Genomic DNA, 11,794 nt, shown 5'->3' on the forward strand with positions numbered 1-11,794 from the left:
TCGGGCGTTAAATGTGTTTCAGACAGATATTTTTTTTCAGAAATATTTCCAGCCCCGTGCTTCTTAACCGGCTAATAGGTTATCAAAGGCATTACCATCATGTTTCTGAATTGCTTTGTATCAAATAATGGTGTTTTGGAAAAAGAGCTTTTCATGACATGATTAAGAATACAGAAGATATATATGGCCCTTATTATAGCCACATACAAGCCTAGTACCTGTCATGGCCTCTATATTTTTCTTAGAGTGCTTTGAACTTTGTCTTATCTACATCATTGTCATAATAAGGCGACAGACAAAAATATATATAAAAAAATAGCTTAGAGGAATTTGTTAAATTTGTTTAGCTCAAGTTCAAATTTTTTTTAAAAGTGCTTCTGGTCATGTGTACAAGTACATTGTGTTTATGTTTGTTTGCCTGTTCTTAACGGCTACACCCTGCAGTGTTGCTGCCCACAGTAACAACATTAGTAATTAAAAAGAGAGCGGAAACAGAAAGGGAGCAGACTGAATAATGCAACTCTCAGGTGCAACAGGAAAAAAAAGAAACATGTTGACAGAAAAAAAAAATAACCTATGGCAGATAAATGTAGGGCTTCATTTCTTGTCAGGCAGTGACATGTAAATTTAACCTTAATGAGTAACGGAGAGATGGCTGCACACTTAAATGGCTTGTATTTGGGAAACAAAGCAATGACACAGTGATGAACTTCCTCATTAATACTTAAGCTTAATTAAGGCCCACACCGCTCTCTTGAGTACTCTGGCAGGAGGAGGTGAGGGGGAAGCAGTGTGTGTGTACGTCTACATGTGTGTGAGCATGTCTGCATCAGTGGGTGCTTGAAGCAAAGGAGGGGGTCTGCATACTTTAGGGACCCCCCAAGCCTGCTCTCCTTCCACCCCCCATTAGGAAACACTTGCTGTAAAGTGATAGGCGGCCAGGTGAGGAGACTTGAGAGTCCCTTGGCTCAGCTGGCTGTCTCCTGCTATACTCTCTTTACCATCTGGGCTCTTGTTTTGACACCCAGGAAAAAGGAGGAGTGAACTCAAACAGCCTGACAGGACCATGTGCGGTATACAATGTTTAGGTCTCAGCACCCGGGATGCATACTTGTGAAGGAAGGAGAGCTTGTGAGTCAATCTGTTTAGGTAGCGACATGGGACTGGTAACAGAAAGGAAAACAGACAGACAATAAAAGAAAAAGGCACTTAAATGCTTCAGTGCAGAGCAGATTTGGCAAACACACTCTTATGCAATTTGTATTGAACACTAAAGCCAAAATTATTTCCTTCTTCCTGTTGTGTCTCATTTTGATTTTTTTTCAAGCAATTAGCTAATTTCTGGATTGGACAATAAGGCTTTCAAAAGAAATTTAGACAGGGCTCGGTGGGTTGATCACCTTCTGTTACAACAGATTTTCTTTTTTACTTTTGAGACGGCTTTCCTGCAGTGGTGCATTTATTATTGGATACTCTGTCAAACTGTTGCATTCAAAGAGAAAATGACTGCCAGGGAGCCATTTAATGATTCTCAAAGTTAATGGTTTAGTGCATACTTTGAGTTTTGAGTTTTTCTTTAGCTTTCTACCACACTATTTCAGTTATGCTCAAAAAAGCATATATTATTCTGGCTTTACAGTTCACTCTTTACTTGAACAGTCTGTGAAGATTACAGCTTTCACCAGACTAGCTTACTTTCATTTCATCTGGCTAACTGTCACCACTCAATCCACTTTATCACAGCTATTTCTCAACCTATTTTTTTCAACATGCAGGGGTGTCTCCAGGATGTGGTGGCACAAGCTGTGCCAATAACCAGTAAAAGGAGGGTCATTGGAAATTTTTAAAGTCTTAAATAAAAACCCAGGCAAGCAGAAATATGTGCACAGACCTGCTTCCTTAAACATGGATTAGAAGATGTGGCTACCTCCATAATAAGATAGCAGCTGCACTGAATCACACACAAGCAAGGTAACAGTAACATAATCTAGTTAGAAAAATCAAAATATGTTACATTTTACTGAGTGCTAGAAGAGTGAGACTGGTTGGCAACTGCCTACCAAGCAGCGGTTGTTGGGGAAAAGTGAATATTCCTTGAAGGTCTGTGGAGTCAGTGGCTGAAATTGAAATTGATTGCTAAAATCCCAGTTGTAAAGACTTGGAGACCAGTCTGGTAGAGACCCCTGGTAATGACCAGTCACATGTTTTCCTGTTGCTGTGTGGACACTGGAAGTTGCTTGCTGTTGCTAGGTGAAAATAATTGCACTATAGCACTGCACTGACAACCTCCTTCTAATTGCTTTGGTCTCTAGAAGATTGCAGCCATTGCCCATTGGAAGATGTTTAGTTGTGTGCAAACAATAGCCAGCTATTTGCTAAGCGGTTCTGAAACTGTGAAACTTTGCCCTCAAAGCAACATTAGCATATTTTGAAATGTGTTGGTTTCATGTTTTAGGCACAACATTTACTATGGTCTGTGTTTCCAATCTGTGTCGCACTTTTCAAAGTTTCATTACTGCTCCATTGTTGGTTACAGAGTTTGCAAAAAAGTGAGCGTCTTCCGTACAAACTTCGGGTGACTGCGGTAATCTGCTAGCAATGAAAGCAATCACAAAGAGGTTTTTAGTAGAGCTCCCGCTTTGCCACCAATTTCACCAAACAACAGCCAGCAATCCACACACCCACTAGCAAACAGTCACGGAGTGCTCATTTTTCCCTAGCGACAGTGGTTGCCAGGTGGCAGTCAACTGGTCTGTGTGACTGAGGCCTTAGAGAACGACAGGCAAAGACCCAAACCACTGTGAAGTATTGTATTCACGTATTGTTTCCCATTCAGGATTCAACTAGTAGCTTGCGCTTGATGTACTATTATTTAACATTACATAATTATCTATTTACAGTGCCTTGAGGAAGACAGTTGTTGTACCAGCACCTCTGTTAATAAGGCTTAAAAGGTGGCTGCCGGTCAGGAAGAGGCGGAATGTACAAGGAACCAGGACTGAAACTTCGGACTGTTTGTATCACTAATTCTGTTTCAGTTTCACAGTCAATATACCCCTGGTGGCATTTCTGCTCTTTCAGTGAACTGCAAAACAATTAGTATAAGGAAGGGTACAGTAGTTAAAATGAATAATCACTGAGTGTACAAAAAATAAAACTAGCTAAAGTATAAACAATATATAGAGGTTAATTAGGGGGTAAATATCCAGCCTCAGGAAACTTTGGTAAAAGTGTTATGGAGACTGTGATGTATATGTGAGTGAGTGTGCTTTTATTGCTTAAAACTAACACTGAAACTAATAAAATAATAATAAGAAAACATAAAAAATGCACTAACACAGTCTGTGCATGTGAATGCGGTCTTCTTGGCCCACATTAACAGCTTTAAATGCATTTTTTGGAGCAGTATCTAAGGGCTACCTGCAATACAAGTTTCTCATAACTGCACTCTTTTCATCATTATCCAAAAATAATGCACTTACACCACTGAATTATGAGGGTTTACTTTGAATCTGGCAGCGATTGCCTAATCCTGTGCTATTTCCCTCACTATCTCTTTTTTTTCATGCTGTGCAGATCTTGTGATTTGCTCAGAGCATCATGTTGTTTCTGTAACCTTTTAAACAGCAGCGTTTCATCTGACAACCTCCCAGTCACAAGCTACTGGCCACTCGCCACATGCCAGCAGATGCCATGAACAGATCAGCTTTCTCTTTCTTAGATTTGCCTTATACAATCAACATCACATGAGCACAGCTGTAAGAAAGTGCACACATACACATGTTCGTAGGCTTTTTGTTTTTTCTTAAGCACCCTAACCTGCATGTTTTTAAAGATTACTGCAACACGCTATCAAAAATGAGCTGCATAAAGTTTCAAAAAAAATACATAACTGTGGTAGTCTCATTTCTCTCGCTAGTAGTCCTCTCTGCTCAACCCTTACTTTAACTTATGACTAACGGATTTGTCTGCAGGATACAGCAGGCATCAGCGATTTCCATCAGAGAGTTGTGAAATCTATTTTTTTTTATCTCACTTTAGAGAAAATGAATGTGACATCTAATGTGGTCCTACGGCTAAATGTGATAATTGACCCACTTTTTGAAAAGCTCCAATGTTATTTATCAAAGTTTAAGGCTGAAGGTGAACTTTGTCATCAAGCCACAACAGTTATAGCATGCTAGGAAAGTTTTCAGCATCCAAATGAACCATAACGGAAAAGAGGCAGGCACTGAGAGGAAGAAATCTGTGTTGTCCTTATTATCCTTCTGTAAGCTTTCCTAAGTCTCAGCTGCACAGTGTTTCTGTTATGACAAACTATATAAGGCCATAGAAGTGTGTTCCACAAGAGCCACTCACAATTTCTTATATGTGAGCTACTCTTTAGAGAATAAGTTAGTTTGTTTGACTAAAGACTTGAACACGTCTTCCCTGACTGATCATTACACCATGTAGGACTTGGATTAAGCAAGCGGCGGAAGAAGAGATAATCAGCAGTTTTAGAGGAGAGCATGAGAGTTCAAACAAAGGTCTGCGGCTGTCTTAGTCTCAAGTCTGTGTTGACATAACAGAGAAGGCGTACCTTTGGCTAGTCTAGTAGATGTCTGCGACATGTGCTGGATGATTTCAGACTTAACGTGTCCTCATTTACCTGAAATCTTGTCTCGACCTACCAGAATGAGTCCATTTCGGTTAGTCTAAGTTCTTAACTCTTCACAATGCGAAAATCTGGGCTGGTTTGAGTTGTTATTACAAACTAAATGCTACATTTTCTTTGTCATGAAGTCATTTTTCTCATGATCGAATCCCTTTTTCCCCCTATTTTTCTTCCCTTTTCTCCTCCACACAGAGCCGTATGGCCGAGAGCTTGCGTCTGTTCGACTCCATCTGCAACAACAACTGGTTCACCAACACGTCGCTCATCCTCTTCCTCAACAAGAAGGACCTGTTGGCTGAGAAGATAAAACGCATTCCCCTGACAGTGTGCTTCCCCGATTACAAAGGTCAAAACACCTACGAGGAGGCAGCTGTCTATGTGCAACGGCAGTTCGAGGACCTCAACCGCAACAAGGAGACCAAGGAGATCTATTCGCACTTCACCTGTGCCACCGACACCAGCAACATCCAGTTCGTGTTTGATGCTGTCACGGACGTGATCATCCAGAACAATCTGAAATACATTGGGCTATGCTAGGACCTGACACGGGTGGGGTGGGGTGGTGGTAGGGGGTGAAAAGCGGGCTGCCGTTAGCCTGCCGTGAGGCTGGATAAACAAAGGCATGTTAGCCTGCCTGGCAGTTTATCTCTTTGAAGAGGGGGCAACAAAGGACTGGAAAGGAAATGAGTTAGTAAGACAGTGAGGGATGGACAATACTGTAGATTCAAGTGTTTCAATGGAAACAACAGAGCTGATGGTCCATGGTTGAGGTGGGATTTCTACCCTACATGTTTGCACTGAATATGAGTATGCAGAGACACCCAAACACATGCACACCAACACGCATCCTTATAGTTTGCTCACACGTGCGATCTTCAGTCAGACACTGGTTTGACAAGGCAACACTGGAAAATTTTTAGACAGCTGCCCCCAACTGCCTGTCAAACCTGAAACCTGTAATGGCGGTTTCCAGTTACCGTTGTCTCCTTTGTTTCATTTGCCTGAGTCAGTTAATGCTGCTTTATTGAAAATAATTTCTGCAGAATCAATGCTCTCTTTCGGCTTTTCACCCAAACAATAGTAAACGGCGAGGGCACCTGAGGAGACACAGATATAGAGACAGAGAGAGAGCCTGTATTTCTGGGGAAATAGAAGTCAGTAAACATGACGTCACAGGTTTTCTGCCTAAAAGAGGAAACTGCCACAGTCTAAAGTCGAAGTGAAATATGTTTTCTACGCACCATTTCTGTTCTTTCCTTATCAGCTGTCTGTTGTTGTTCTTTTCCTCTCTTTCTTTTATCTTTTTGTGCTTTAAAAAAAAAAGAAAAAAAGAACATGTCTCTCAAACCAGCTTTTACAGCAGGTCCCTGACTTATAATACCAGGAGTATGTTACGCTCGGAAGAGTCAAAAGTATTTTTCATTACCGTTTCCAGCAAGAGACAAAAAAAAGCAGTGCCAAGATCAGTTTGTAAATAAATCTGGATCCCGTCCTTTATCTTAATTTTTTTTCTTTTTTTGGTTTAGTTTTTATGGACGAAGACATTAAATCATGCATGATTTTGTTACTTTGGGATACTAATATATTTTCTTTGGGATTATGATCCTCTTTTCCTAGGTTCTAAATAATATATTCCCAAAAATATATATTAAAGTCAAACACTGTGTACGATTGTACAGTTGTCAGAGAGGAATCTATTGAAAAGAGTTATATAAATATTATAACGATGATCAGAATTTTTATGGCGACAATGCTAACGGCGATGATGAATATACTGGTGATGAAGATAACCTCACTACAGAAGCTTGGGGGTGGAAGGGGAGACTGTAGAAGAACCTGAAAACAAAGAAGCAAACTTTCAAAGTTCAATCGTCCTTGCATTATCTAAATGGAAATTGTTAAACCAGTCAGTCAGTATGATGTGTAAATATACTGTAAGGTACACTCTTTGTTCAAACAACATGAAAAATAACGGTTGAGTTGGGATGCTGGGAGTGTGATAAAGAGAGAGTGAGAGACAGAGGAGGAAGATCCCACTCCACTCCTCCTCTTACCCTTTCTTTTTTTAGTTCAGAGAACAACTCAGCCAAGGGCTTGACTTTACGGGATGTCCACTTCAACAACAGACTAAAACGATGAAACAAACAAACAAAAAAAAGACGTATAAAAGGACAATAACTATTAATAAAACAACTTATGCAAATTTTTATGGTGTAGTAAATGTGTTTTTGGGTGGTGATTGTGTCAACAGTGTTTTAAATGTGTTCGGGAGGGGAATGTTTATAGAGGACGGACCGCCGCAGGCCCTCCGTATTCTTTCGTAATTATGCTGCATCGAGTGATTTTTTTGCAACTCGGACTAGAGCACCCTGTCTGAAACTTTGCTTCCATCTTCAGTGTCCAAACGATGACAAAAAAGTGTTTGTCCTCTCCGTACAATGTAGCCACTGGGCCAAGCAGAACTCGGACCTAAAGTATGCAATTAAATCACTGCAGAATGAACTTGGCCTACGTGTGATTGGGTGACGGTGCACAGCAGCACGCAGACTTCATTCTAATTAGTGTATAAACTCCAGCATCACCCAACGGGTCTGCCAGCTGGGCTGATAGAGTCCACAAATATTTTTGGATTTTTGCACTTCTTAGTCTTTAGTCAAGTAGTCATTTCAAACTCCCCATAATCTAAATGAAGAAGATATGCTATTATAAAATACTTTCACTGTACTCAAACCTATAATAGGATGATATGACCCTGTGGCCATCCTACTACGCTCAAGTGCAACAAACTTTTTCGTGTTTAAACTTATTGATTTGGCTTTCAGTATGTCACACAGGGGACCATGCGTTAAATAAAACTACTACTGTTTTCCCTTTTACATCTTGCTCCTTTCATCATGATCTACATCCATGTGTGGGAAATGTCTTCAGGTCACGGGGATATTGTTTTGTGGACTGATTGAACCAACAGTGGGAATCTGTTTGAGGGATGAACATAAATAAAATTCATTTCTGAGAAGGCTGAAATTGTGCCTTATGACTGTCATGTGGTTGGAGTTGGTGCCAACTTTGAAAACCGAGAAAGTAGTCGCTGCAAAAAAAAGTCAGAGTCCTGCATTTATTTCATTAATTTGTTTATTAATTCAAACGAGAGTGGCGTTTAAATAAAATTTGAAGTACAAACTGGTCGGCTTTATGCTGTCAGAGGGTAGCACTAAGCAGCTCATTGTGACATTGACAGAGGTTTTTTTTTTTTTTAAAGAAAAATAACACAAACAGTAGCAGTAAAATGTTTCAACACACTCACCAAACCTTTGGTGCTGTGTACAGATCTGGGTTTTTTGGTCTAATAACTCTTAAGAAATAGTGCTAGAAATGATCGCAAACAGTTTAACTTACCAAGACTCATGACAGCTTAAAATTTCATTTTCAGTAAAAATAAAAATGCACTCTTGTTGGCAAGTCCTAGTAGTTTTAGCAATTTTTGAAATACTCACAGCAGTCCATCTGGAAACCAGCAATGTTCAAAGTAATATAAATCACCTTTCTTCCTCATTCGATGCTCGATTTGATCTCCAGGAGGTCGTCTGGCCCAGGTCTACGTTTCTAAACGCATTGAGTTCAGAGTGATAGACCAAGAGCTTGTCGCTGAATGCTTTGGTAAGTATGAAAATAATGTGAATCACATGCTGCCTTTGTAGTCACCAGCCAGAACAAAGTCAGATTTTGGACTGACCTGTCAGACAGCAGCCTCTATGATCAAAATAGCTGGCATATTTCATCCCTGCAGAAGAAACTGGAAGAAATGCTCAGGACTTCACTAAAACATGTGACATGATAATTTTTCCAGTACACTGTGTATATACATTGTAAAAAGATGCAAAAATAATCATTCCCCCTAAGAAAATTAACAAAGAGTGATCTAGAGTAACAAAAATTAGGATGGTAACAGGACTAAATTAAAGATGATGGAAGGTTCCTTAACTTTTTAATGGTCAGTGTTCCCAACATTTTGAAATATTAAAAAAAAAAAGAAAAAAGAATATAAAATCTTGTGACCTGCTGTATTTTAAACTTAACAAAATAAAAAAAAAATCTATCTAAATGTTACAAGAAACTTTGTCACCTATTAGTCTGTATGGGTCAGTGCGTTCTCATGTGAATTCAGAGGTCAGGGTCAGGTTTTTGCTGTTTTACGTGATAATAATGGAAATACATGGAAACAGATTGATGGGCCTATAAAAAAAAAATTATCAGCTCATAACAAAACCTCCGACTGTTTTTACTTTTAGATTGTGAAGCATTGCCCATAAATCTAAGACTTAAATGGTGGCCAGAAACCTCCGGTTTGTCATCAGTATTGGGACATACAATATATAATAAGGAAAAAGGACTGAGGCATTTCTAAAAATAAGAAGTAGTTCAAAAAACAACCACAGGCACAAAAAGACATTTTTGGCCATATGATGACAGCTCTGAAACAATAAATATCTGTAATTCCTGGCGTGCTCCAGCCCTGTCTATTTGTAGGCCTCCTGAATCATTCAGACATTTTTCAAAGAAAGAGAAGGAAAACAAAGCCTTTCCCACTGACTGGTCTTGTCTGTTTCCATGTTGTTGACCAGAACTAACCAGACCTCTATAAGTACACTTCCTCACGCCATTCCCACTAGGTATGTCTTGTGATTCTTGTGTTTCCGCTTGTCCTCAGCTCAACTCTTTTAACTTACTTCAGCTGACTTTTCCCTGTGTCTCCGCACTGACCTCCACATTTATTCTTGCACTCTATTTCCCTCAGGGCGCTCTCTCTCTTTTCCCCTAAGCTTTCCTATCTGCTCCCACCTGCTTCTTGGCTGTAAACAGCCTTGTGAATCAAATGGACAAACTTCAAGCAGCTGTAGGAAAATTCCACAGGTCTGGCTTTCTTGGAAGAGTTTTAGTATTTCATCTCTGTCTTTCTTTGCCTGTATCTGGTGGCAAATCTGCCATTTACCACTTTAAATCCAGTCGATCCTCTCATCTCATCTCAGCACTGCTCAGCTTACTCCTCCCTCCTCTGTTTGCTTTGTAAAAAGAATGATGACAGCCAAGCCTCATCCTTCAAACTAACCTTTGGACACTGTCTCCTCCTCTGACCCCTGTAACACGAGCTTAACGCCCTAAATGAAGTTCTGAAAAACAGACTTAACTTCTGTCCTCTTGAAACGACCTCCTGCTTGCTGTCCTGGACCACTGCTGCTGATCTGCACTACTTCCTAATGAGTATTATCAACCGTCCCTGACATCTGGCTGTGAACCATCTGTCTTTGAGTCAGCTCTCTGGGCTACTGTTACCCTCACAAAACCTCATCTGGACCCTGTGACATCAGCTGTCGAAAACAATAACTTATTGCCAGATATTAAGTTATTTTTAACATTTTAGCAATGCCATTTCACTGGATTTTAATGGGTGGATAATGCATACTCGTCAGTGTATGGGTAGAGAGGTGAGCTCAATTTAAAAGCAAGATTTATATTCTGTTACATCATTTTGTGAAAGCCCAATAAAAGCTCAATCATAAATTAAAGAGTAATAAATTTAGAACTTACATTTATTTATTTTCCCGGAAAATGAACGAGGAAGTGTGCAGGTTCTCTTCTTTGACGATCTACAGCACACTGCCAGGATCACTATAACTGCAAACATCCAGAGGTTAAGCAGCTACAATGCATGCTTATCATTTAGTAATTTGTAAGCATGCTTTGTTTTATTAAATTATGCTAACCAGAAACAACATGTGGTTGATTGCAATGGCATTAGTTATACAAGCATTAGTCAAGAACTAGAACACAATTATGATAATTACAGTAATATAATAATATCTGATGATGGTACAAGATTAAAAACATAAATAAATCCAGAATTCAAAAAGTTTCTGGAATGCATCAAGGTGGAGGCGTAACTTTGTGTGCCGAGATTCATGCTAAAAAACAAAACTCAAAGGATTACAAACTCAGAGGGGAGATATTATCAACCAGTATCAGCTGTCTATAAATACTGATATCAATCTATCAGTATCGGCATTTATTTATTATATCGATCTATAAGGGCGGATAAGGGAAAAATAGAATAAGAATGAAGAGATGATTGAAGAGATCACCCTTCAGTCGCGTTACGAGTGTAGATGGGCTTGCATAGTTTGTCCACCAGAGGGCACTATGCAACTGCCCTGTTGGCAACACGTGTTTGTAACGACCAGCTGATCCAAGCAGTGTGAACAAGTGAATAAAAATCTCCACATCACAAATGTACGAGAAAAAACAGTTTATATTTTGTGTCTGAAAGAAAAAAAATATTGCCAATAAATTGGTTAGTAAATTACTAAATATCAATCTTAAAAATCGTACTAGCTGGAGGGATACGCACCATCAATTACTATTATCTTTCTAATATTGGATCAAATGTTTCTATCATATGAAAACCAGCACAACAAGTCTTTATAATACTGGTATGAGAGGCAAAAGCAGAACTATCTGATGCAGCTTGGGTGTACTGAAAACAGGCCTTAACAGGTCTGAAGTGGTGGGGAAGGCCTTGGTCAAGCCCATACCACAGTGCCTCTGGGCATCAGATAAAGTATGCCAACATTCCTCTGCTGAAGCAGAGGGTATAAAATAATATTTCACTCAGCTGCAGTTTGGCTGTGATGGCACGACGCCAGGCAATATAGACTGAATCATAAAAAAGGCTGAGGTTTAGGGCCCAGTCATACTAGCCTTTATAAATTTTAAGCTTAAATCCATTCCGGTAAATGGTTTCCATATTTAATTTTGTACCAAGCCTTTAGTTATGTTCACAATACGGGCAATAAAGTTACAAAATGGCCAAACATTAGCAGCTACGTTGTCACTGACATGCAGTTAAACTGTTGCGCAAAATGCTGGATTGCATTTGTGAACTTTTCACTTCCTATTCAGTTAACGTTGCAACAGTAAATCACCAAAACACTTGTTTAACACAGTCTCAGTGACTGAACAAGCGAAAACCTCTGACAAAAGAGAAAGAAAACGCGAAAAAAAAGTCCGACAGTAAATTCACCACCACCAGTCCAATGAAACCTCAAAACTAACACCAGCACCACCAACCCACAGCAACCCTCG

General features: G+C 39.6%; 1 protein-coding gene across 1 annotated transcript in view; it reads left to right on the plus strand.

Moving 5' to 3' along the window:
- gnaz (guanine nucleotide binding protein (G protein), alpha z polypeptide) overlaps nucleotides 1–7,533 on the plus strand; it is a 32,043-nt gene extending 24,510 nt beyond the window's left edge. Inside the window, exon 3 of the mRNA XM_005451311.4 lies at nucleotides 4,850–7,533. Coding sequence (XP_005451368.1) covers nucleotides 4,850–5,194 — 345 coding nt within the window. The 3' untranslated portion in view covers nucleotides 5,195–7,533. The remainder of the gene's footprint in view (nucleotides 1–4,849) is intronic.
- The last annotated feature ends 4,261 nt before the right edge of the window (nucleotides 7,534–11,794 follow it).

This window comes from Oreochromis niloticus, linkage group LG7, assembly GCF_001858045.2.
Source record: "Oreochromis niloticus isolate F11D_XX linkage group LG7, O_niloticus_UMD_NMBU, whole genome shotgun sequence".
NCBI classification, from domain to species: domain Eukaryota; kingdom Metazoa; phylum Chordata; class Actinopteri; order Cichliformes; family Cichlidae; genus Oreochromis; species Oreochromis niloticus.